Below are 27,558 nucleotides of genomic sequence, written 5' to 3' on the forward strand. Positions count from 1 at the left end.
TCTAAAAGAAACTTTCCACATTTTAACATCTCAAATTGGGATGTATCATGTCAGAAAAACAAATGCTGCCAGATAAACTTGTGTTATATAAAATAGCAATGCTATCATGATTAAAGACAAACCAAGCTGAGATGAGATTATGGAAAATTATCACCACTATCTCTGATGGGTGGTGAAGGTGGAGGAAATTTCAAAAACATTGCCTACATTTTGTTTGCCTTAAAAAAAAAAGCCTAGTCAAACTTTATTTTAGGGATCTAGAAATTGAATATATCTGTTGGGGCTGGGGTGTAGTGGCTCAGGCTTATAATCCTAGCACTTTGGGAGGCCGAGGCTGGAGGATTGCTTGAGGTCCAGTTCAGGAGTTCAAGACCAGCCTGAGCAAGAGTGAGACCCTGTCTCTACTAAAAATGAGCTGGGCATGGTGGTGCACATGTGTAGTCGCAGCTACCCAGGAGGCTGAGGCAGGAGGGTGGCTTGAGCCCAGGAATTTGAGGTTGCTGTGAGTCAGGCTGACTCGATGGCATTCTAGGCCGGGCAACAGAGTGAGACTCTGTCTCAAACACATACACACACACACATACCCTTATTGGACGTACAAAGGTTCTGGAAAATGTTCACTGTCCTCACAGATGGTTAGTTGGGAGTGATGGTGAAAAAGATATGAAAGAAAGCTGAGGTGTGTCCCTGGTAATACACATGAAACAATAGTGAACAGTGTGATTAAACTTTATAATGCCATATGCATACTGAAGTGATGGGGGCAGACCAGCCTGTAGATGATCTGAAGTGCTTTGGGAGGCATTAGTGGGGCTCAGGCTTGAGGTAGGCCTGACTGACTTACTCCTGATTCTTTTACCCTCTTTATGGAGACTTGTCGTGCTGCCAAGTGATCACCAACTTTCTTCTCTTGACAGTAATCAGTGATCTACCAATTGCTGATTCCAATGATATTGTAATAATTTTTGCCAGGCTCTGCAGCTCAGGTTTGTAATTCCAGCACTTTGGGAGGCTGAGGCGGGAAGATCTCTTGAGGCCAGAAATTCAAGACCAACCTGGGCAACATAGATCCTATTTCTACAAAAAATAAGAAAATTTAGCCAGACATGGTGATGTGTGCTTGTAGCCAGCTACTTGGAAGGCTGAGGTAGAAGGATTGCTTGAGAGCCCAGGAGTTCGAGGCTTCAATGAGCTATGGTCCTCCACTGCAACCCTGCCTGGGTGACAGAGCAAGACCCTGTCTCAAAGACAAAAAAAAAAAAATTGTTACTTTTTTGACCCTCATTTATTAATACACTGCCAACTTATTTTCCTTTTAAAATCTCTTCCCCATGGTTTCCAGTAGTATATGGATATATTAATTATTGATTGCTGCATAACAAATTACCACCACATTTAGCTGTTTAAAACTTTTTTGTCCTTTGTTCCTTAAGAGGCAGGCACTGCTTGGCTAGGTGCTTCTGACTCATTGTAACTCAAAAAGCAGCAATTAAGATATTGACTGGCTGCAGTCACCTCTAGGCTATGGAGCAGGGAGATTTTCCTAGCTCATTCACATGGCAGTTGACTGGTTTCAAATCCTTGGTGTCTGTTGGTTGGGAGTTCCTTGCCACTTGTACCCTCTCCCTAGTGTTTTTCACAACATGACAGCTTCCTTCCCCAGACCACAGGTTCTGAGGTGAACAAGACAGAAGTCATGGGCGTAGTGGCTCATGCTTATAATCCTAGCACTCTGGGAGGCCAAGGCGGGAGGATCTCTTGAGGTCAGCCTGAGCAAGGGTCCACTGAGATCAGCTTGAGCAAGAGCAAGACCCTATCTGTATCAAAAAATAGGGAAAATTAGTTGGGCATGGTGGCAAGTGCCTGTAGTCACAGTTACTTGGGAGGCTGAGGAAGGAAGATCGCTTGAGCCCAGGAGTTTTAGGTTGCAGTAAGCTGTGATGATGCCACTGCACTCTACCCTGGGTAACAGAGTGAGACTCTGTCTCAAAAAAAAAGTAAATTAAAAATGACCGTTAAAAAATACAAGTCTTTTTGTGATTTAATCTTGGAATTGACTTTCTTTTCTCTGCTTTAGAAGCCGTGCTGAAGGTCTAGCCTACTCTTAAGGGGAGGGGAGTATGTAACAGTTTCAATATTAGGCTGCTTACCACAGTAAACATTTCCCAAAGATTTGTCCTTGGATTCCCTAGGGATGCTATCCCTTCCTTAGTTTTGTTTATTACCACTATGCAGAAGACTTTGATTTCTGATATTATGCACTTTTAAGTTTCTTCCTACCTCCTTTGCCACTCTTCATTTTCCTTTGTGGGTCCATTTTTTTCTCCTATCCTTACAAATGCTAAGCTTCTTCAGGACTCTTTCCAGGCCCTTTCTTTTTTTTCTTTTTTATCTTTTTATTTTTTGAGTCAGAATCTCGCTCTGTTGCCCAGGCTAGAGTGCCCGTGGCGTTAGCCTAGCTCACAGCAACCTCAAACTCCTGGGCACAAGTGATCCTCCTGCCTCAGCCTCCCGAGTAGCTGGGTCTACAGGCATGCGCCACCATGCCCGGCTGATTTTTCCATATATATTTTTAGCTGTCCATATAATTTCTTTCTATTTTTAGTAGAGACGGGGTCTCGCTCTTGCTCAGGCTGATCTCGAACTCCTGAGCTCAAACGATCCACCTGCCTCGGCCTCCCAGAGAGCTAGGATTATAGGCGTGAGCCACCTCCGCCCGGCCTGCCTTGTTTCTTAATGGACATCTTTCTTGCGTAGTTTTACTTCATACTTTTTAAAAGCTATCTTGTTTGGATATACTATAATTATAATTTAAGGAGTTAGTTTTTACTGCCTTTCTTTGCTGTGATAAATAATATTAATACTAAGTGAAAATACTTCAGTGAAAAATCTGTTTTCAATTTCCTTTTGAGTTTTTGAGGTAATATAACTGGAGGGATACAGTCTTAACGGGAATTAATCACAGGTTCAAGGATAGTACAATAAATACTTTTTACAACATTGCTAACTTGAATTTCAGAAAAGGTTGTACCAGTTTATACGGCTCTTAATAGTTTGGTAAGTCCTGTTTGTTCTTATCCTGCTCATTATGGGGTGTTCTCAAACTTTTTTTTTTTTTTTTTTTTGCTAGTCCGATACGTAAAATATGCTACCACTGTAATGTGAAGGAAACTACTTACTATAGGAATTTATGGCAGACAGGTTCAGTTACATCTAGGGGATGTAAGCATAATTTACATTTAACTTTTTGTATGTTATTACGGCAGGATGAACAAACATATCTTGATATATTCCCAAGCCTTTCCTACTCTTTTTTCATGTGGATATGGAGATATAGCATCATTAGAACCTTCGCTTTGTGTAAATAAAACAATATAGTCTTCCTACATTAAGACACTGTTAGAAATAAAAGTTTAATTGACCTTTCAAGGGCTTTAAGTTTACTATGCTATACATGGTGAGTTCTCTTTTTTGTTTTATTCTTATTTCAGCATATTGTGGGGGTATACATGGTGAATTCTGATTGCAGTGTAATGATGAGATTACAGACCATGATGCTGTGGATAAGGTCAGCTCCTTGTATTCAGAGATTTTTGTATTTCAGTGGATCTTGGTGAATTCTTTTACAAATGTAGAGTTTTGTATGCTTGCCCTTTTTTTAATTTTTAATTTTTTTTAATTTCAGCATATTATGGGGGAACAAATGTTTAGGTTACATATTGCCTTTGCCCCACCCAAGCCAGAGTTTCAAGCGTGTCCCCCCCCAGACGGTGTGCATTGTACCAGTTAGGTGTGAATAATACCCATCCCCTCCTCCCTCCCATCTGCCTGACACCTGATGAATGTTACTATTGTATGTGCACCTAAGTGTTGATCAGTTAATACCAATTTGATGGTGAGTTCATGTGGTGCTTGTTTTTCCATTGTTGTGCTACTTAGTAGAATGGGCTCCAGCTCTATCCAGGATAATACAAGAGGTACTAGATCACCATTGCTTTTTGTGGCTGAGTAGAGCTCCATGGTGTACATATACCACATTTTATTAATCCACTTTGCTTGTACAGAATAGTTCCCCCAACTCAGGTGGTTGGAGTCAAACTGATAAGCATCCTGCCATTTTAGCTGTACTGCTGCTTTGGGCTTCCCTTTCTGAATTCTCCTAGTGAACAGTTCCAGCAATGAAGGAAGGAATTTGGCTTCTGGAGTTCTTACTTGCCTTTAAATCGGTCCTTACTTGCCATTCAGATACCTAAAACATATATCCTTATTTAAAACTATAAGACCAAACTACCTGATTCTGCAGCAGTAACATAAGGAATAAAGTGAACAAATGGGGTCTTATAAATAGATTGAAGATAGCATGGAAAGAAGGTCTGGAAATAAGGTGTTTCTTTCCAGAAATCCTAATTTTAATTAAGTTCCTGCTACTTCCAAAGGACATAAAAGAAATTATAATTTTGAAATTGGTAAATTAGAAATCTCAAAGTTGTCTTGCTCTAAAATAAAACTTTTTGTGGTAGAATTTTCTTTTTATACTTGCCTTGTCTAATTTTGAAACTTGGCATTTTAATCAACTGTGGTCGAGCTAGCTTATAATTTTTTTTAAGTCCTCAGTAACACTGTAGATACTAAGACAGTGACAAAGGTCGTTTAACCTCCATTTCCCTTGATATATTTTTCTTGGAGATGGAGTCTTGCTATGTTTTCTGTGCTAGAGTGCAGTGGTATGATCATAACTCAGTGCATCTTCAAACTGCTGGGCTCAAGCTAGCCTCCTGTCTTAGCCTCCTGAGTAGGTGGGATTATAGGTGCATACCACCAAATTTGCTAATTTTTTGATTTTTTTTTTTGTAGAGATGGACTCTCCCTATGTTGCTCAGGCTGGTCTCAAATTCCTAGCCTCAAGCAATCCTCTCACTTTAGCCTCCCCAAATACTGGGATTACAAGCATCAGCCACCATCCTGGCCTTGTTTTTCCCTATTTTTTTTTAAAAGGCCTGTCAAGTGAAGTATGGGAGTGGAGAAGGAACAAAGGAATCTGGAACTGGTTGTGATGAAGTAGTTGTAAATACCACTGTACTGGGACCAGCCCTCCTTTTCTCCTAATTTAAAATTCTGGATTTTTTTTTTTTTCACAGGTGCCATGTTTCAGAACAGAGTAAGACCCCTGGTAAAGAAGAACTGAAGACATTGTACATACATCAGATATAGCCTAATTACAAAGAAAGCATTAACCTGCCTCTGAGGTGACTAAAGGGGAATAATGGTGATTTTGCGCCGGGCTCGGCCGCCTGCTTCCGCCCCAACCAGCAATGAATCTTGACTCGCTCTCGCTGGCCTTGTCTCAAATCAGCTACCTGGTGGACAATTTAACCAAGAAAAACTACCGAGCCAGCCAGCAGGAAATACAGCATGTAAGTAAAATAGTCAGAAAACAAGTACCATTAAAAGACTGAGTATACAGTGGAAAGAAAGCTGGAAATTCATGTGGGTATATTACATGAAAGGTAACTAACTTTTGTCTCTTTCTTCAAGTGATTTAGTTCAGCATAATAAATAAAAGATATTTTATCCCAATCTTTTTCTTTTTTTCCAAGAGATGGGGTTTCACCATGTTACCCAGGCTGCAGTACAGTAGCTATTCACAGGCACGATCCCACTGCTGATCAGTTTGGGAGTTTTGACATGCTCTTTTTTCGACCTGGGTTGGTTCAGGCAGCCTAGTGGTCCCCTGTTCGCAGGAGGTTGCCATATCAACATTTTAGTGCAGACACCTGATGGGCACAGTGTGCTATAGCACAGAACTTCTGGGCTCAAGCAGTGCGCCTGCCTCAGTCTCCCAAGTAGCTGGACTATAGGCATGTGCCACCATGCCCGGCCCTGTTTTATTTTTTCTAAAAAGGATTTTTCACAGCTTTTTATTTTTCATAGAAATTATGAAGTATGATCTGACTTTTTTTTTTTTTCTCTTGAGACAGAGTCTCAGTCTGTTGCCTGCGTTAGCATGCAGTGGCGTCATCATAGCTCACTGCAGCCTCAAACTCCGGGGCTCCAGCATTTCTCCTGCTTCAGTCTCCTGAGTAGCTGGGCCTATAGGCTTGTGCCACTGCATCTGGCTAATTTTTTCTATTTTTTTTTGAGACAGAGTCTCACTCTGTTGCCCAGCTAGAGTGAGTGCTGTGGCGTTAGCCTAGCTCACAGCAACCTCAAACTCCTGGGCTTAAGCGATCCTACTGCCTCAGCCTCCCCAGTAGCTGGGACTACAGGCATGCACCACCATGCCTGGCTAATTTTTTCTATATATATTTTAGTTGGCCAGATAATTTCTTTCTATTTTTAGTAGAGACGGGGTCTCGCTGTTGCTCAGGCTGGTCTGGAACTCCTGACCTCAAGTGATCTCCCACCTTGGCCTCCCAGAGTGTTAGTTTTACGAAGTTTTATGTGGACATTTGTTTTCAGTTCTCTTGAGTATACCTAAGAATGAAATTGCTGGGTCATATGATAATGCTGTCTTTAACACTGAAGAATTGCCAGACTTTTTGAAAGTACATCATTTCCAGGAGCAATGCATGAGGGTACCAGTTTCTCCTCATCCTCACTACACTCATTATTACCTGTCTTTTTTACTTGTAGTCATCCTAGTGAGTATGAAGTAATATCTCATTTGTGGATTTTTTGGTGGTTTTTTTATTTTGAGATAAGATCTCACTCTATCTCCTAGGCTGGAGTGTAGCAACATGATCCTAGCTCACTGCTCACTGCAGCTTTGAACTCAAAGGATCACTCAGGCGATCCTTTTGTCTCAGCCTCCCAAGTAGCTGAGACTACAGGCACATGCCACCAAGACCCTGATACTTCTTATTTTTATAGGTGTGGGGTCTCGCTGTGTTGCAGAAGCTTACTTCAAACTCCTAGCCTCAAGCAATCTTCCTGCCTCAGCCTCCTGAAGTGTTGGGATTATAGCCACGAGCCACTGTGCTGGCTTTATTTGTGGTTTTGATTTATAACTAATGATGCTAAGCATCTTTTCATGTGCTTATCTGCATATCTTTGGGGAAATAATCCATTCAAGTTGTTTGGCACCCCCAGTTTTTTTTTTTTTTTTTTTTTTTTTTGAGACAGAGTCTCACTCTGTTGCCCGGGCTAGAGTGCCGTGGCATCATCCTAGCTCACAGCAACCTCATACTCCTGGGCTCAAGCAATCCTACTGCCTCAGCCTCCTGAGTAGCTGGGACTACAGGCATGCGCCACCATGCCCGGCTAATTTTTTCTATATATATTTTTAGCTGTCCATATAATTTCTTTAAAACTTTTTTTAGTAGAGCCTGGGTCTCGCTCTTGCTCAGGCTGGTCTCGAACTCCTGCCTCAAGCGATCCTCCCACCTTGGCCTCCCAGAGTGCTAGGATTACAGGCGTGAGCCACTGCACCCGACCTGTATTTTTCTTTATGTAAACTTTTTGAGCTTTCGTGAAAATCCCCATGTGTTGTTTTTTTTTTTTAAAGCAATTTTTAGGAGCTGAGGTTGAAGGCACAATTCCTCAGATAATGCTGCCTTACCAATATTCCTCCTAAAGAAGGACTTAAAAAATACTTACGGGGATTTCTTTTATTTCTAACTGTGGAAGTTGGTTGACTACCTCTTAAGGTTTACTCATTACCATTTGTGGGCACCCTTATTAGGAATTTCTTTACAATGAGCTAAAATCAAATGTTTTTATAAGATTTACTGTTTAATGTAACCAACTTTCACATAATTAAGTCTTCAGTCCCCCCTCATGTGTCTTCCCTAGGCCTAATAATGACCGGTTTCCTATACATTCTATACGATTTTCTGAATTTCTACCACTGTAACTATTTGTTGATGTCATTCTTAATATGTGGCTCCCAGATTAGAATCTTTTTCTTCTGCTTGTATTGCTCTTCTTTCACCTGTATCTGTGGTTGCCTCTGCTCATACGTCTCACCTTTAGGAAAAGCTTCTTTGGGGTACTCCTTTCCCCCATCGCCCATCAGTCTTCCATAGCTCTGTTTTATTTTCTTCATGTAACATGTAATTTATCAGAAAGTCTTTGCCTGTACTTTTCCCCCATCGCCCATCAGTCTTCCATAGCTCTGTTTTATTTTCTTCATGTAACATGTAATTTATCAGAAAGTCTTTGCCTGTACTTTTCTTCTCATAGGAAAATGTACTTTGGGAGATTTTAGAATGTATCAGTGTCCTCCATTGCTGTATTTATAATGTCTGTAATAGTGCCTAGCATATACTCAACAAATACAGGTTGAGCCAGATCATTTTTTTCTTTGAGGGGTATAGATGTCTGGTTAGTTGGGGCATAAGTAATTCTATTACTTAATTTTATTAATAGCTGCCCCCCCCACCCGCAATTTGCTTTTTAAGATACTTTGTTCATCATTCTAGGGGATAGGACAACATAGTCCCTGCTTTTGTAGAATTTTATTAAGGATTGATTAGAACCCACAAAACCAGTACATCATGAATGAGTTCACAGTAATCTTGAGATTCAGAGGTTCTTATTGTTTGTCTAATTTTATATATATATATTAACTTTCAGATGTCTGGAGGACAGTGTACAGATTGATCTTAACTCCCACGTTTTCTGGATGGGAATAACAGAAACTGAAAATAACTTAGCCAGCTGTCACATAATTATCACGATACAGTGGGAAGATCATAGGCTTTGGAATTGGAGTATGAATCCAGATTCTTTAGCTTATAGACTGTTGGAGGTTAGGCTCATGGAGTCTGTTTTAAGTATCTACTTCCACATTGCTTGAGCCCAGGAGTTTTAGATTGCAGTGAGCTATAATGACACCACTTATACTCTAGCCCAGGCAACAGAGTGAGATCCCGTCTCAAAAACAAGCAAACAACAACCAAACCAAAACAAAAAATTATCTACCCTTTTCATCCATGGGGGTAAATTTTGGCAGGGTTGTTGAAGATTAAACCAAGGAAGCTCAGCACAATATCTAGCCCAGAGTAGGTAGTTAAGTATTTTATTTATAATATTTTAATGTGGGATTTAACAAACTGATTACTGTGTATGTACAGTGTGCTCAGCTCTTTTCTGGACTAGATGTGCAGAATTGAACACAGCTGCACAAATTTCGCCGTTCTCATGCAATTTATAATGGACAGTAAACAGAAATTATCAGGTAATGGTTAGTACTGTGGAGAAAAGTAAAGCAGGGTGTAAGGGGTGATGGTGGGGCAGGCCTTGTTGCTATTTTAGGGATGGTAGTTATAAAAGCCTCACTGGTAAGGTAACTTTAGAGCAGAAACCTAAAGGAAGTGAGAGAACAGGCCGTGTGTGGTTATCTGGAGCTTTCCATTTAGAGGGGATAGTAAATAGAAATACTGGTACATTTGAGAAATAGGAAGAAACTAATGGAGCTCAAGGGCAGCAGCTAAAAATCACTGAAGTCATCTAGCAAATGGCAGCTTCCTTCAGGGCAATGCCATGTAGATTGTAAAGGGTTACAGCTATTCAGAATTTGGGTTACATAAAATTGTTACCTTAAAATTTTTTTTTTCGTATTTAAAAACTTTTATTTAAATCTTCAAAAAATTATTTTTATTATTTTTTCCCTTATGTTTTTGCAGAACACATTCAAGAGCCATAATTATTTTAGTTTATTTTAAAAGATGGGTTTTCACTATATCGCCCAAGCTGTTGGACTCCTAGACTCAAGTGATCCTCCTGCCTCAGTTTCCCCTGTAGCTGAGATTACAGGCGTGTACCACCACATCCAGCTTTTTTTTTTTTTTTTTTTTTTAACTTAAAAGAAAAAAGGACCTTTCTATTACATGTTGTCTGATACTACTTGGTGTTTTTGGTGTAGATGTTGACAAAAGTCAGAGTTAATACGGGATAATTACTGGTAGTTTTCTTCTCTTCCTCCTGCCAGTGACTATAGGAAACATTTTAAGAATATTGAATTATAAAATATAATACTTCCATCTCAGTAATTCCTTTAACTCTATTCCAAAATGAACAATTAATGTAAAGGGATTTTGCCTTGGAGGTTGATTTTCTTTTTTCTCTTTTAACCCTCCTTCATGGTTCTTAAAAACTCTCCCTTAAACTTATGTTTTTGGTCTTTTTAGATTGTGAATCGGCACGGTCCTGAGGCAGACAGGCATTTATTACGCTGCCTATTTTCGCATGTGGATTTCAGTGGCGATGGTAAAAGCAGTGGCAAAGATTTCCATCAGGTATTTGGGGCTCGCAGAGTTTATGTCCACTTAGCTCTAATTAAGTGTTCAATGAATTACATTTTGGGCATATTGTATGTAGTAAACGACACATACAAAATAGCATCCAGAAATAACCTTAGCTGGATGGCTAAAAGGTGTTAGACTTTTCCTTTTTTCTGTCCTTCCCTTTTCCTGCCTGGCTGCAGACCATTACAGCTACCTAGTTCAGGCTTAGAGAGCTGGGGATCAGACCTGCCTGAAGGAAGCAGGAATGTGGGGATGCCCTGCTTGCTTGACAAGTAAGTAAGGCAGAGAGGGGATCTCGTGTCCTGGATTGAGTCTCTTTGGCTTATTTTTCAATCTGACCACAGTTTGACATAATATTATTTCTTACAGTAATCTTGTCAATGGAGTCTGTTCTGTGGAAGTGTTGGTTTAATACTTGTTGATAATAGACATAGTTTAATGGGATTTTTAAAGAGCTGATTTTGATAGTATATAAACAATATACAATGTTAGATCATACAGTAATGTTCTGAGAACCTCTGCTTCTGTTTGTGCAAGATAATGGCTAGTGCTAATGAAAATTCCTTTTTTTTATTTTTAAAGACTCAGTTTCTGATTCAGGAGTGTGCATCGCTGATTACAAAGCCAAATTTTATCTCAACGTTGTCCTATGCCATTGATAATCCATTGCACTATCAGAAGGTTGGTATTACTTAGTAGTTCTAAAAATGTGATCTCTTGTTACGCTTTCTAAAAGGCCCTGGGCCCTTTTTTGGTATATATTTATGGTATACAAATGTAATTTTGTTACATGGATATATTATGTAAGTGTGTACTTTTGTTATGTGGATATATTTACATAAGTCGTGAAGTCAAGAGCATACAATGTATATTGCACTCAGTAAGTAACTTCTCATCATTCACACCCTCTTTTCCTCAAAAGGAAATCCTTGATATCATAATGTTGTATCTTAATTTTCAAATTTCAGGTAGTTACTTTAGGGTGTCTTCTGTAGCTTTCTTAACAAAAGGCATTTCATTTGATAATGAAATCTTACTAAAACCACATTATGTGAAAACTTTAAGCTTGTCAGTCCATAGTTCAAGGACATTTTGTATTATTTCTAGCAACACTACAGAATTGTGTATGTCCTATATAGTGCCATACATACTTGGGCAAACAGATGCTTTTAAAACTCCTTGAAAATTAAGTCGTTTTAAAATAAAATTTGGTTTGTTTCAGAGTTTAAAGCCTGCACCTCACTTATTTGCCCAGCTGAGTAAAGTGCTCAAGTTAAGCAAAGTACAAGAGGTGAGTGATTTAAGAAAAGGAATGTATCCAGCTATTTGGGGAACTTTACAAAAAAAAAAGATGTAGGTAAAATTAGAATTAAAAACAGCCATTTGACTCTTTGGTCAGTCTAGCCCTTGTTATTTCAGGTAATTTTTGGCCTTGCCCTGTTGAATTCTTCTAGCTCAGATCTCAGAGGTTTTGGTAAGTTACTTTTCTTCTAAAAATATATCTGGGGGTCAGATCTGCTTGAAGGAAGGAGACTTTAAAAATCCATGGGTTTTTAAATCATAGAGCTTCATAGTTTAGATTTAGATAGCAAGATAATTTAAGATTAATTCCCATTAATATCTGTCTATGGTAAAAACAGATAATATAAAATTTACCCTCCTAACCATTTTTAAGTGTATAGTTCCATAGTGTTAACCATATTCAGCTTGTTGTCTAATGGATCTCTAGGACTTGTTCATTTTGCCAAACTGAAACTATACCCATTGAAAAACTTTCCATTTTTCCCTGCCCCCAGCCAGCCCCTGGCCATTGGTGTCTTTCACAGCTCTACTTAATAGGGATAAAACGTTAGAAAGTTTAAAGGGGTGAGTTTGTGAAGGAGAAGGGCGGTCATATCTATATTTCGAGTATTTGTGACTTTTTACCCATTGTAGTCCAAAAATAACTTGTGATTTTTGGTTTATCTGACTTCTAGCTGCCCAGTTTATCAAACAGAAACTTCCAGATCTTCTGCGTTCTTACATTGACGCAGACGTCAGTGGAAATCAAGAAGGTGGCTTCCAAGATATAGCAATAGAGGTCCTACACCTCCTCCTCTCCCATCTCCTCTTTGGGCAGAAGGGAGCTTTTGGAGTTGGACAGGAGCAGATAGACGCTTTTCTTAAGACACTGCGCAGAGGTAAGGGACTCTTTGTAGCCTATAATATAGATGAATTTCTTGGAGGATCACACATGATACAAGCATTTTGGAATATAAGGGGAGTCATTGATTTACTTCTTATGTTGGTAATCTTTTTAAGGAAGAGACTGTTTTATATTTAAAATATGAAAATAATAAAGCCTCATTATAAAAGGTATAAAATGAATATAACTTCACCAGTAATCCTTGATATATAAATATAACCAGAGATAAGACTTGGTATATTTCCATGCAGTCTTATTTTCCTCCTTAGGGAGACTACACACTGGTTTGTTTGTTTGTTTGCTTGCTTGTTTGTTTGTTTTGAGGCAGGATCTTACTCTGTCTCCTGGGCTAGAGTGTAGTGGTGTCATCACAGCTCACTGCAATCTCAAATTCTTGGGCTCAAGTAATCCTCCTGCCTCAGCTTCCTGAGTAGCTGGGACTATAGGCGTGTGCTACCATGCCTGGCTAGTTTTTCTAGCATTTGTAGAACTGCCTGGCTTCAAGTGATCCTCCTGCCATGGCCTCCCAAAGTGCTAGGATTATAGGCATGAGCCACTGCACCCAAGTGTGACACGTTGTTTTAAGCCCCCAAAACTGGTCACTTTAGATATACCTACCTTATTTGCTTGGCTGTTGGCATAATGCTAAGATAAATCCTAGTTCTTGTTTTCTCCCTTCCCACCCCACCTAATCCTAGTTACATCGTTGCTTTCAGTCTTTTAGAGAGATCTTTGTTTTAGAGAGTCTTTTAAAAAACAAATTGGTGGGCGGGAGTAGTGGCTCAAGCCTATAATCCTAGCACTCTGGGAGGCCAAGGTGGGAGGATTGCTTGAGGTCAGGAGCTCGAGACCAGCCCAAGCAAGACTGCGACCCCGTCTCTACTAAAAATAGAAAGAAATTAGCTGGACAACTAAAAATATATATAGAAAAAATTAGCTGGGCATGGTGGCACATGCCTGTAGTCTCAGCTACTCGGGAGGCTGAGGCAGAAGGATTGCTTAAGCCCAGGAGTTTGAGGTTGCTGTGAGCCAGGCTGATGCCATGGGACTCTACCCCGGGTAACAGAGTAAGACTCTGTCTCAAAAAAAAAAAAAAAAAAAAAAAAAAAACCTAATTGGTGATAGTATACTAATATCCATTTTCACTGTTATTTTTGTTTCCTTAGGTTTATATAGTTTAATTTTAAACTGCATTAACTTTCTTCTTGTCAGTGAAATACATTGTGGTGTTCTAGTTGTTCGTTTGTGATGCTTTGCTTGTATGGGGATTGGTAGCCTCATTGTGAAAATTTAAAGTAATATTTAGGGTGTGAATTGGCCAATTGATGCTGGAATCCTAATATTAAAAGCTAAAAGTATACCATTGAGCAATCTTTGTGATATAAAAAGATTCAAATTTTAGAATTGGTATTGAACTCATAAATTGGGCTAGCAAGTTTAATAACGTGAAATAAACTTTGCTTTGATTATGAATTTGGGGACAAAGTTTGGAGAAAATAAAAGAGGATTGTTTATTTTTAATCACTATAGCAGTTGTAACCTTTTTCCTCCCTCAGATTTTCCCCAAGAACGCTGTCCCGTGGTGCTCGCACCACTTTTATACCCTGAAAAACGGGACATTCTAATGGACAGGATCCTGCCTGATTCTGGAGGGGTAGCTAAAACCATGATGGAGAGCTCTTTGGCTGATTTCATGCAAGAAGTAGGCTATGGCTTTTGTGCGAGGTTGGTAGTAAGACATTAAATTTCTGATTATTCTTGTACCAAGCATGATGTAATTCCTGTAACAAGTTCCTTAGAATTAACAACTTTTGCCTCAAGATTTTTGCTTCCAAATGTTAATCTTCTGCAAACTAGTGTTGGCAGCAACTGTATACCTCCTGGGTGTTAAATTGCTATCTCCTTAACCCCACCAGTTTCTTGAATTTAGGAACCAGAGGTTTCTAGACTAGTTGTAGGATAGGCATATTTTAGCTTTGGGGGAGGAAAAGAGCATTGAGGCAAGGGTTTATGGAACTTTCACCTGCCTGGGGTTTTACCCTGTTAGTAGCACTTAAGATTGTGTCATAGTGTATTGTTATTATTTTTCTGAGGGTAAGTTATTAAGGGCATTAATGTGCTTTGCTGTGACTTAAAAACCCTTGTACAAACCACATTTTCACTTATGTTTGAAATTTTGAATTTGTGTTTTATGAGTGCCTGACATGTATCTTTTGTTTAATCAAACTTTAAGATGCAAAGTCTAAAGGTTAGGATTCATTTTCAAGGCTTTGTATGTATCAGAATAATCAAACTTACCTTGAGTGTTAAAATCTTAAAAAGTAACATGATTCACACTGAGGATTGAGGATAATTTTATATGTCACTGTGAAAGATCATTACTCTTGGCTCTTATTTTCTTCCACTGATCTTTTAAAATTTTGCTATTTTCTTAAGTGGGTGATTTTTACATTCCTAGCTGTATAAAAGTGACAAGAAATGAAGCTTATTCTATTTGTATAAGTGAAATGTATGATTTCACACAAGGGTTCATTTAATATACTACCATTTCTTAATCTTGGTTTTGAGGATGGTAGCATTTTTCTGAAGTTACATTTCTCTTTCAGTATTGAAGAATGTCGCAATATAATCATGCAGTTTGGTGTTCGGGAGGTCACAGCTGCCCAGGTTGCAAGGGTTTTGGGAATGATGGCTCGAACTCATTCAGGATTAACAGATGGTATTCCATTACAGGTGTGTTGAATTCAGCTATTTTACCAAGTGAGTTAATATCCTGTCCTGTTTATTTTATTCGTTAAATGACAGAATGACTGTTCTACCAACCAAAACTGAACACATTAAGTAGTTGGATTTGTTTAATTCAAGTTTTACTTCTACAGAGTATCTCTGCTCCTGGCAGTGGTATCTGGAGTGACGGAAAGGATAAAAGTGATGGAACACAGGCACACACATGGAATGTAGAAGTCTTGATTGATGTTCTCAAAGAACTGGTAAGTACCTGTATTCATGGTTTTTGATTCATGATATTACTAAGAGATAGCCCAAAGAAGGCACATTTTAATAAATAAAATGCCCAGCTGTGTAAGAGCAGCAGTGTTTTGTAATTCTGCAGCTTCTTTGGCTCGAAAAGTAATGACGCTGGTAGAAAGGTTGTGAGTTATCTTGATTGATCATAGTGAGTTACAGATTGAGCTGCTTATTCTACTCAATACGCCCTTCTTATTGCTGCGCTAGAATAGTCTTTTGGGAAAAAGAAAGGAATGAAGTATTTGAGTTAATTATGCACTGGAAATAGTATATAATCAAATTCTGGTTTTTATTTATTTATTTGTTTGTTTTGAGACAGTCTCACTTTGTTGCCCGGGCTAGAGTGAGTGTCGTGGGCTCCGCCTAGCTCACAGCAACCTCAAACTCCTGGGCTGAAGCGATCCTACTACCTCAGCCTCCCTTGTAGCTGGGACTACAGGCATGTGCCACCATGCCCGGCTAATTTTTTCTATATATATTTTAGTTGGCCAGATAATTTCTTTCTATTTTTAGTAGAGACGGGGGTCTCGCTCTTGCTCAGCCTGGTCTCGAACTCCTGACCTCGAGCGATCCACCCACCTTGGCCTCCCAGAGTGCTAGGGTTACAGGCATGAGCCACTGCGCCCGGCCCAAATTCTGTTTTTTTTTTTGAGGGGGGGATTGTTGGCTTGCAGTTCTAAGCGGCACTGCTTAGGTGAGTTGTCTAATTTTGCAGGGAGTGGAGAGGGCTAATGTATTGCAAAGTAATGATTAAAGAATTACTGAGAAGGGAGGCCTTCTGAATGTTTTTTGGTAGGTATAACAAAAATCCTGCAAACTCTGTATGGTGGATAAGGATAATAAAAATTCTTATTTATCTTATTAGTTGCACTTTTGGATCTACAAACTAAACCGATAAAGTACCTCCACTAAAATATTGAAATGCTTAAATAAAACAAATGAAACTTTTAGATATTTAAAGGAAGTGATAAAATTTAGTCAATGGAACAGTAGTGGTGTCAAGATGTAGTATCTTCAGTTTCGTGCATAAAATGTCATGCAACAAAATATAATAGAAGACTTACATATACATAATCATAACATTTTAAAATCACGTGTCCAAAAATAGGATATATCTGTCCTATTTCTCATCTTCACTTTCACGTGTTTGGAATTTAAGGGTAAAATCCAGTTACAGAGAAGCATGCGGTTCTCTCTCCCTCTACTGTTTTTTCTTTTAAGCGGGCAGCAGACCAGAAGCAGCATGCTATTCTCTATGTGGCCTTGCTACCACGATATCAGTGTGTTTTCTTTTTGTTTTCTCAATTGTAGATGGATTTGTTCAGACAGTTTTTCATTAGTAATAGAAGGCAAAAATAATACACGATCATAGCAGAAAACTAGGAAAAGTATAAAAACCATAGTTTTATCACTTACAGATAACCACTTAGGGAGTTAATGTTTATCTTTGTGATTGTCATGCAAAAGTAAGGACATGCCCTTTTAACTCAACAGTTCTGTCTTTGTTCTTTATTACCCAGTTAAAAATACTGTCTTTTTAAAAATTGTAGACAAGTAGACTATCCCATGATATCTGAAGCTATTTTTTGTTCCTGTTTACAGAGAGTGAAAAAATTGAGTGCCTGCAGTGGGGTTTTAAACAGTTGAATTAATAACCTCTTTTCTTCCTTCCATTTTCTTCTTGAACTCTGTTAGAGTTTTCCACACAATTTTTGACCCAGAGGACAATTTTAGATACACATTGGGTTTATAATTTGGTTTTTTGATTGTCTATCAAGGATGGGCACGACTGTGGATTTATCAAACTTATCTCTATCTAGGATAATGCTGTTTAACAGTAAATTTATGGTACTGTTTTTTTAAAACCAGTCTTTGAAAACAAATTAAAAAAAATTATTTTCTGAAAGTTGTTATTTCCTTAGGAAAACGACAGTTGAAGATTGTTTTGTACCATATACAAGCACAAGCAAGCTTTAAATTTTTCATGGCTTGAATGGAGTCACTTTAGAACTCTTCTACCACCCTGCCCCCCTTCAGAACACTTTGGGAAAGAATGGTTAGAGCTTTAGATACAAATTGTACACTGCCAACATATGTCATTTCCTTATTTGCCTTTTTCTTTTCAAGCATAAGACATACTACTTTGTGCAGGGTGTTTTGTATAATTACCTTCTATAAACTTGTTTCCTTTGCTTTTCTTTAAGGAGTCTCAGGCTGCTTTGCTTGAATACCTTTTCCAGAAAACATCTTTTGAATGGAATTTTTAGTCATTTAGACATAAAGAATCTAGACCACTGATGCATACATTGGGATGCTTTTAAAGGAGATCTTACATTAATTAAGAATGATGTCTGAGGCCGGGTGTGGTGGCTCACACCTGTAATCCTAGCACTCTGGGAGTCCGAGGCGGGAGGATCGCTTGAGGTCAGGAGTTTGAGGTTGCTGTGAGCTAGGCTGACGCTACGGCACTGTAACCCAGACTACAGAGCGAGACTGTGTCTCAAAAAAAAAATAATAATAATAATGTCGGGGATAATAGATTTATCCTTGCCACTTTGTTCCAAGACAGTAGAATCTTGGTGGAAAGACAGCACTGAGCGAAGATTTACTCATTTGCCATATTGGAATGGGTCCTGTTGTTGGACTAAATAGGAGAAGAGAGGGTTCCTGCCTAAGTACTCACACATTTAAAAGTATGTCAGGATCCTGCCTAAGTACTCACACATTTAGAAGTATGTCCTGAACTGAAGGTTGGAGTACCTTGCTCTTAGAGCCAGTTTATTTTGAATATTAGGAATTGACCTTTATATCTCTTTCAAAATGCCAGAAAAATTCAGGTGATTTTGTTTATAAGAGGAACATCTTGATTGAATTTCAGATTTAATTTGGCCCTTTGGATATAAAGCTTTGTGTTCATTAAACTTTAAACTGCTTTTATCTTTTTTTTAGAACCCGAGTTTGAATTTCAAGGAAGTAACTTATGAACTGGACCATCCTGGATTTCAAATTCGTGACAGTAAAGGACTTCATAATGTGGTTTATGGCATTCAGAGGGGTTTGGGTATGGAAGTATTCCCAGTAGACCTCATATATAGACCTTGGAAACATGCAGAAGGCCAGGTAAGTGACTGGTATTTAGCTATTGAAGGGGAACAGAATAATGACTTATTCCTTATGTAGTGCTATCTATTCATTGATTGAAATATTCTTTTAAAGTAGAATTTGTTTTACACAGCTCAGAAGAGAATGGAGTGTCATAATATTGAAAGAATATAACCATAGTTTTAGTACCAGTAAGACTCCATTCAGGTATAACAATCAAGCTGTTTTCCCAGTAATTTAATCTTGTTTGTTTCCAAGGCCATCTCATCGTGCACCTTTTTATTTGTCAAAATTGTCTAGGTTTTCAAAGGGCAAACAATTAAGATTTTAAAAGGGAAATTGTCATTCTAATAACTTTGGGATTAGCCTGATGAAAACATTTTGAATTTTTTTTGCCATTCACAGTCATGTATGGTGGTAAAGACTTTATTCTTTTGTTCCAGCTCTCCTTCATTCAGCATTCCCTTATAAATCCAGAAATCTTCTGTTTTGCGGATTATCCCTGTCATACTGTTGCCACTGATATTCTGAAAGCACCACCGGAGGATGACAATCGAGAAATTGCCACATGGTAAACACTCTCATGTAGATTTTCTTTAAAGGGTCACATCTTTTTTGAAATATAAAACAAATTGTGAGCCAAGTATATAGTTAACAGGTTTAAATGAAACAGTATTTTCAGTTATCCTACTTACCTTAAGTTTTCATAGAGGATGTTGGTGGATAAAATTGTTTTTAGTCTGTTATCACTAGTTATATCTCTGCTCTTTAAGGTGTGCCATCAGATATTTTCTAAAATATCAGAAATTCAAAACTATGAAATTTTGGAGGGGGATTTGTACTACTTGTTAAGATTTCTTCTCTGTAGATTTGCTTTTTTTTTTCCCCCTTTGTAAGTTGCTGAAGATAGCCCATCAAATCTGATACTTTGAGCTAAATTATCTAGTTTCTCTGAGTCCCAGTTCCAAATTTCCGAGGGAGAATCTGACTCCACTGTCTAGTTTAGGTTTTTCCCGAGACTCTTTGTCCAGTCACTCCTCTCTGGTGTTGTGAGGAAAGGATGATAAAAGTATTTCCATCATTGTTGAAGTATCCACATAGCTACAGGGAGGGAGCATGGCCTGAATTGTTTGCCAGAGGCATCTAATTTATAATGTTTCTTCAATTTTTTTTCCTAACTGTATACTCTCAAGGACACTTTTTCATCTTTGAACAGGCTGTCTTTATTTTTTGGTGGTAATGTGTTCTTTTCCCAGATGCTAGCCAACATTGGATTTGCAAGTTTGGCTGATTTTTCCTGTTGAGCGTAATGCGTACAGAAATATATCTTTTTCATTTTATTTTAACAGATAAAGGTCTCTTTCCATATTAAAAACATGTAAATACTGGTTCCTTAGTACAGCAAGTTGTCTACATTTAAGTTTTCCTAATTGGCTCAACATTGTCTTTTAACAGATTCTACAACTGAGAATCCAGACGAGGTCCACATAGTTTCTTTATTCTGAAAGTCCCTCTTTCTTTTTTTAAATTTATTTTTTGCCATTGATTTGATGGAGAAATACATCGTTTGTCCTCTGGTCTACCCCACGTTATGGTCTTTCCTTGATTCCTCATGATGTTTCTTTTGTTCTCTTTCCTCCTCTTTTTTTATGGGCTAAGGATAGTGTTAACATCTTGATATTCAATTAAAGCCAACCAGGTCCAACTTCTTGGCAAGAATAATTCGTAGCAGGTGTTGTGGATTTCACACTTACATCACATGAGGAGGCACCTAAGTTGTAACTTTGCATTCCTAAAGTGAGTGTTAAGGATGTGTTTTTGGTAGACTTTTTTTGTATGTAGATTACGATGACTATGGATGACCATGTGTGTAGTGGGGTTGACTATTCCTAAACTGTGATTTGTTTCTTTTTTTCATCCTGATCACGGACATCTGTGATAGCTTTTGGTAAGCAGGATCCATGATTATGCAGATGTTCAGTGGTTTTGTCCTCTCCTTTATCAGTTATTCTCTGTTAATTTGGGCTGCCTTTGAAATTAATCTGGAAGCATAGCAGCATTATGTTATAGAGAGAAACAGCAATAATTTAAATAAGTATCAAATATTAAAACATGGCGGCAACTTGGTTTTGTCCTGATAGCTAGTATCACTTATTTCGAAAATGAATTTTGTGTACTTGGATTCTCATTGAGAGAGCACCTTTCTTTTCCATTCTTATTAGGAAGAGCTTGGATTTGATTGAATCTCTGCTGAGGCTTGCAGAGGTTGGGCAGTATGAGCAAGTCAAACAGCTCTTCAGCTTCCCTATCAAACACTGTCCAGACATGCTGGTATTGGCCTTACTACAAATCAACACCTCCTGGCATACCTTGCGCCACGAACTCATCTCCACTCTGATGCCAATTTTCCTTGGAAACCATCCTAACTCAGCTATTATTTTGCACTATGCATGGCATGGGCAGGTAAGACACAACTGTGTACTTACAATGTCTTCATCTAAATAATTGACATTCTTTGGAGTGTTGAGGATCTTCAACTAGAGAAATTTATTGTCAGTCTTTGAATTACTGTGACTTTCTGGAGAAGCCATACTGTCATAAAACTTGTTTTATCTTTTAGGATCATGTGAGCATTAAAATATATAATCCCAAAGAGCAAGGAGGCAAGATAGTTTTCTTTTCTCTTCTCTTCTCTTCTCTTCTCTTCTCTTCTCTTCTCTTCTCTTCTCTTCTCTTCTCTTCTCTTCTCTTCTCCTTTTTTTTTTTTTTTGAGACAGAATCTCACTCTGTTGCCTGGACTAGAGTGCAGTGGTGTCAGCTTAGCTCACTGCAACCTCAAACTCCTCAGCTCAAGCGATCCTCCTGTCTTGGCCTCCCAGAGTGCTAGGATTGCAGGCGTGAGCCATACACCTGGCCATCAACATTGTTTTGATAACAGTTAAGAGCTTAAACATTTATTGTATGAGCAGAAGGTACCAATGTCACGTTTTAAGAGTAAATGGGAGAAGATCACAGATCCATTTAATTAGCATTATTTTCAGTTTTATCTAAATGCAACATTTAAATTTAATTTTAGTTTGTGCCGAAATGCCTTTCAAGCTCTTGTACTTTTTACCCCTAATTTTGTAGAATGTATTTGACAAGTAAATATTCTTTTGTCCATTGATTCCCCTCCCCCCCTTAATAGCAGTAATCTATCTTCACCTTTACTTCAAGTGCCCTTTTTCGTTGTTCTCTGTTTGTTTTTTGGAAAAAGAGAGGGAGGTCTTGGTATGTTGACCAGCTGGACTTGAACTTCTGGGCTCAAGTGATCCTCCCACCTCAGCTTCCCATGTTAGTTTTTTTCTTTAACTATTCTTACAGTAGTTTGTATTACATACAAGTGCTTTTTAAAAATTAATTGGGGCAGATGCGGTGGTTCATGGCCTGTAATCCTACTCTGGAAGGCCGAGGAGGGAGGATTGCTTGAGCTCAAGAGTTTGAGAGCATACTGAACAATAGCAAGACCCCTACCTCTACAAATAGTAGAAAAATTAGCCAGACATGGTGGTGCATGCCTGTAGTCCCAGCAACTCCGGGAGTCTGAGGCAGGAGGATTGCTTGAGCCCAAGAGTTTGAGGTTGCAATGAGCTATGATAACGCCACTGCACTGTAGTAGCTGGGGCAACACAGTTGAGACCCTGTCTCAGGGGAAAAAAGGGAGGGGTCAGTCTGAAAGGAGCTGCATCTCCTCATTCTTGTCCTACTTAGACCATCTGCCTTTCTAGGGCAGTTACTGGAATATAACTTGGATACAGCAATAGTAATTTTGTTGGTGTCACTTCTTCAAGAGATATTTACTGAGTTCCAGCTGTCTGTTTATATTATTCAAGGTTAGTACCAGGCTACCTGCTGGTAAAAAAAGAAATTGAATGATTACAAAAAAAGAAAAAAGAAAAATAAAAAATTCAAACATTTCTGTTTTGTGGAAACAGCTAGATTAAAAATGTATGCACAAACACCACTCCCAGAAATAGTGATACAGCTCTGTACTATGCAACACGAGGGATAGTCACCTGAAATTGTTTTTGTTTATACATTAGTAATTTGTAATTTCAAGTAGTTATATAAACTTGATATAACCATGTTCATATGTTATGTTGTATTCTGTTTGTAATGTTCTATTTGAAAATGTATGTAGAGCAAATAAGATGGTTGAATAAGTGTATGACCCAGGCTTAGGAGTAGACTTCATTTTGAAGATGTTGATGTAACTTGGCTTTCCCATAAAGACTGTCACTGTAGTTGCATAGTGGTTGAGACCTGAACTTAATGTCTGCACAAATATCCCTGATTTTTCCAACAAGTAAAATTAGCTGGGCATTTGTAATAGCACTTGTCACAATGTTTAGCAGTATTGCTATTTAGCTTTTCTCCTTCTTTTCTTAGGGACAGTCTCCCTCAATTCGCCAACTTATCATGCATGCAATGGCAGAATGGTACATGAGAGGGGAGCAGTATGATCAGGCCAAATTATCTCGAATACTTGATGTGGCCCAGGACTTGAAGGTGAGTTCAGAAGAATAGAAAGACACTGGGTTATTTATTAGTGATAAAAAATAAATTTTTGTGTAACAAGCACGTCTTAGGAATAATTCATTCACATGTAGCCAGCTCTTAGATAAAATGAGTTGAGGGATTTAGAATTTGCCTTGTAAGTCAAAAAGATGGAAAAGAGAATGGTTTTAGATATGTAAGAATGTTTTTATTTGTTTTTGATTGGTCTTCTATGTATTATAAGGCTGTTTTAAAGTGATAATTGAGCTTTTTTCATAAGTAATCTGTGAGATACAATTATTGGATAAACTAGGTGTATTTCTTCCTGAATCAGCAGGTTTTTTTGACAAATTATTGGACTGGATACCATTAATTACTAGGTTCATTAGTGTTGGTGATGCAGTTTTGTTTAGGCTAGAGTAAGCCTGTATTTACATTTTAAAAAATGGGGAAGATAAATTATTGATGCTTTGAATCTTGCTCTGCTCTGGGTTTAGTTATTTGAAAAAGCACAGAATAAAGTTATTTTGAAGGTAGAGTCGTGCATTCTCCTTTAAAAAGTGATCTAAGGGCTAATGTTAAATCACTGAATTGAATTAAGTTGTTTAAATTGTGACCAAGTTATTTAAATTAACAGTATGTCTTTATTAGACTTGTTTGTGAAAAGCAGGAAACAGTGCGACAGAGATATTTACTTAATAGCTTGACCTGTAGTTTCTAATATTGCTTTTTCTTTAGGCCTTGTCAATGCTGCTAAATGGTACTCCTTTCGCCTTTGTGATTGACCTTGCTGCACTTGCTTCACGTCGTGAATACCTCAAACTTGACAAGTGGCTCACGGATAAGATTCGAGAGCATGGGGTAAGCAAGATTTATTCATTATTTCTGCTTTTAAATTTTGGTAGCTAAAATTGGTAATGAACTTCAAAAGTGGCAATGAAGGTATTATTTATTCTGGATTTTAGTCATAGTGTTTAGCAGTTTTTAATCTGAAAGCAGTTAAGATCAATTTCAAATACACTAAGACTTTTTTCTTTTTCAGGAGCCTTTTATCCAAGCATGTATGACTTTTTTAAAGAGACGGTGCCCTTCTATATTGGGTGGACTTGCCCCAGAGAAAGACCAACCCAAAAGTGCTCAACTTCCTCCAGAAACTCTGGCGACAATGTTGGCCTGTCTGCAGGCTTGTGCAGGGTAAGAAAAACGTGCTTGAGAATGACCCTTTAATCCTGAAATTGGATTATATGGATGATTGTTGATTGTGGAAGAGAAGGTTGAATGTGGGACAGCAGTTTAGATAATCTGATGGTTTTTAGGTCCAAACTACTGTGTTACTTATAATATGTATTTGAATGATTTGAGTTAATTTTTTGTATGTGGTACAGGGTAGACCAAATTCATTTCTTATGCATGTGCATATTCAGTTGTTCCTGCAACATTTGCTCAAAAGACTTCTTTCCCTTTTGAATTGCCTTCTCGAAAAAGCAATTGCTCAGTGATTTATGGATTTATTTCTGGTGTTTTAACCTTGTTGATCTATATGTGTCTTCTTTTGCCAATGCCACAGTGTCTTGATTACTATAGCTTTTTTTTTTTTTCCCTTTTTTTTTTACCTTGGCATAACTGACAAATACTATAGCTTTTTAGTAAGTTTTGAAATTGGGAATTATAAATCTTCCAACTTTGTTCTTTTAAGGATTGTTGCAGCTAATCTGGGTTCCTTGAATTTCTGTGTGAATTTTAAGATCAGCTTGTCAGAGTTGTGGTGGCTCACACACGCCTGCCTGTAATCCTAGCAGTCTGGGAGGCCATGGCGGGAGGATTGGTTGAGCTCTAGGAGTTTGAGACCAGCCTGAGCAAGAGTGAGACCCTGTCTCTACAAAATACAGAAAAATTAGCTGGGCATAGTGGTGTGGGCCTATAGTCCCAGCTACTTAGGAGCCCAGGAATTTGAGGTTGCAGTGAGCTGTTGTGAGGCCACTTCACTCTTCTGAAAAGATCAGCTTGTCAGTTTCTGCAAAGAAGTTAAAAAGAAGCCAGCTGGGATGTTATAAGGGTTGTGTTGAATCTTTAGCTCTTTTGAGAGAGTATTGCCATTTTATTAATATTAAATTATTACAATCTGTGAATCCAGGATATCGTTCCACTTATTTAGGTCTTTAATTTTGTTTGATATTTTGTCATTTTCAGTGTATAAGTCTTGCATCTCTTTTATTAAATCCTTTGTTGTGTGTTTTATGTAAGGATCATGTCATCTGCAAATAGAGATAGTTTATTGCTTTCTAATCTGGATGACTTTTACTATTTTTTTCATGCGTACTTGCCCTAATATGAACCTCAAAGATAACATTGAATAGAAAATGGCAAGAGGAGGACATCCTTGTCTTATTTCTGATTTTAGGAGGGAAGTATATAGTGTTTCACCATTAAGTATGATGACAACTATAGGTTTTTCACACATGCCCTTCATCAAGTTCAGGAAGTTTCCTTACCTTCCATTTCTAATTTGTTGAATGTTTTTATGATGAAAGGGTTTTATCAAATACTTTTTCTGCATCTATTGAGATGATCACACAGTTCTTATTTTTTATTCTCTTGATACATGATGTATTATATTAATTGATTTTTGGATGTCATACCTTGTATTCCTGAGCTAAACCTGATTTGGTCATTGTGTATAATTCTTTTTTTTTTTTTTTTTTTTTTTGAGAAAGAGTCTGGCTCTGTTGCCCAGGCTAGAGTGCCGTGGCGTCAGCCTAGCTCACAGCAACCTCAAACTCCTGGGCTCAAGCAATCCTTCTGCCTCAGCCTCCCGAGTAGCTGGGACTACAGGCATGCACCACCATGCCCTGCTAATTTTTTCTGTGTATTTTTAGTTGTCCATATAATTTCTTTCTATTTTTAGTAGAGACGGGGTCTTGCTCTTGCTCAGGCTGGTCTCGAACTCCTGAGCTCAAAGGATCCATCCACCTCGGCCTCCCAGAGTGCCAGTATTACAGGCGTGAGCCACCGCGCCTGGCCTCAGTTATTGTACTTTTTAATTTTATGATCTTGGTTTGGTTGGTTTTTTTTTTTTTTTTTTTTGAGACAGAGTCTCGCTCTGTTGCCCAAGCTAGAGTGAGTGCCTGCCGTGGCGTCAGCCTAGCTCATAGCAACCTTAAATTCCTGGATTCAAGCAATCCTTCTGCCTCAGCCTCCTGAGTAGCTGGGACTACAGGCATGTGCCACCATGCCTGGCTATTTTTTTTTTTTTTCCATATATATATTTTTAGCTGTCCGGATCATTTCTTTCTATTTTTAGTAGAGACGAGGTCTCATTCTTTTCAGGCTGGTCTCAAACTCCTGACCTCCAGTGATCCTCCCCCCTCGGCCTCCCAGAGTGCTAGGATTACAGGCGTGAGCCACCACGCCCAGCCCTAAAATATGTTTTTTGAACCTGTTTAAGATAGCCAATTCAAAGTCTTTGTCTAATAAGTCTAACACTTGTGCTTCCTCAGGGACAATTTCTATATGGGCCAAACTTTTTTATTTCTTTGCAGATTTTGTAAATTTTTTTTGTTGAAAAAGGGACATTTAAAATACTGTGGCAATTTTTGAAATCCTGTTCTTCCTTGTTCACTGGAGTTTGTGTTTTGATATTGTTCTTTTTTTTTTTTTTTATTAGCCGCTTTTGGAAATAATTCTGTGAAGTCTATTCTTTGTCATATTTGGCCACTGAAGTCCCTGTTTGATTACCTTTGTTAGCTAAGATTGGACAGAGATTTCCTTAAACCCAAACCTGGGAATCAATAAGCTAGGTTTTTCCTTGCTATTCTGTGTGCATTGGGACATACCTTAAACACTAAGCCAGGCAATTGACTACTCCACCTTAGCTTTTGGTTCCAGAGTTTTTCTTTTAAGATTTTTGGGTAGCCTGTTGTTTGCTCCAGCTTTAATCTTCCACTTCAACCAGCCAGAGAGTTTAAAGCAATTACCTTTAAATGTTTTCTACTGACATCTCATGGGAAAAAGGGTTTTTGTTCTGGGCAAACTCTTAGGTCAAATAAAGACAGCCTTGCCATTATGGCCTGACAGGAACTCCCTAAACAGCTGAAATAATGACAGTTCTCTGAGAATGAGGCTAAGATATTTCGACCCTGTTCTGACCCACCTCTGGTTGCTATCACGCTGTTGGTTCTCCGTGCGTTTGGGGGCTCTTAGTTTCCAAGGCTGCTGTAGAGCTGGAGCCTGGAACAGGGCAAATTAATATGCCAGAAAGCTTGGTGTTTTTTACTAAGATATAGTAAGTCTTTCTTGAATAAAAATTTCCCAATTGTTGTAAACCTTTGGTTAATTTCCTTAGTTCTGAAAATGTTGATTCTGACAATTTTTTGCTAGTTTTCTATTTCTAGTTGCTTTTATAAAGGAGATAATATTTGGATGTCCTTACTCTGTTCTAAAATTTGACTTTAAAAGTGTGGA

At 38.3% G+C, this 27,558-nt stretch overlaps 1 protein-coding gene across 9 annotated transcripts in view; it reads left to right on the plus strand.

The window, feature by feature from the left end:
- The window catches only part of CNOT1 (CCR4-NOT transcription complex subunit 1), an 80,028-nt gene that overhangs the window by 11,160 nt on the left and 41,310 nt on the right, over positions 1-27,558 (plus strand). For 8 of the 9 annotated variants that reach the window (XM_045533255.1, XM_045533259.1, XM_045533257.1 and 5 more), the window contains exons 2-16: positions 5,139-5,414; positions 10,131-10,238; positions 10,830-10,928; positions 11,470-11,538; positions 11,667-11,721; positions 12,224-12,427; positions 13,989-14,157; positions 15,039-15,165; positions 15,312-15,422; positions 18,409-18,579; positions 19,005-19,132; positions 20,784-21,024; positions 22,990-23,109; positions 23,836-23,958; positions 24,140-24,291. In XM_045533255.1, the coding sequence (XP_045389211.1) occupies positions 5,313-5,414; positions 10,131-10,238; positions 10,830-10,928; positions 11,470-11,538; positions 11,667-11,721; positions 12,224-12,427; positions 13,989-14,157; positions 15,039-15,165; positions 15,312-15,422; positions 18,409-18,579; positions 19,005-19,132; positions 20,784-21,024; positions 22,990-23,109; positions 23,836-23,958; positions 24,140-24,291 (1,979 nt within the window). In that variant the 5' untranslated portion in view covers positions 5,139-5,312. Of the gene's footprint in view, positions 1-5,138; positions 5,415-10,130; positions 10,239-10,829; positions 10,929-11,469; positions 11,539-11,666; positions 11,722-12,223; positions 12,428-13,988; positions 14,158-15,038; positions 15,193-15,297; positions 15,423-18,408; positions 18,580-19,004; positions 19,133-20,783; positions 21,025-22,989; positions 23,110-23,835; positions 23,959-24,139; positions 24,292-27,558 lie in introns of those variants that run through there. The other variant, XM_045533262.1, reaches the window with a different exon arrangement.

This window comes from Lemur catta, chromosome 20, assembly GCF_020740605.2.
Source record: "Lemur catta isolate mLemCat1 chromosome 20, mLemCat1.pri, whole genome shotgun sequence".
Taxonomy (NCBI): Eukaryota; Metazoa; Chordata; class Mammalia; order Primates; family Lemuridae; genus Lemur; species Lemur catta.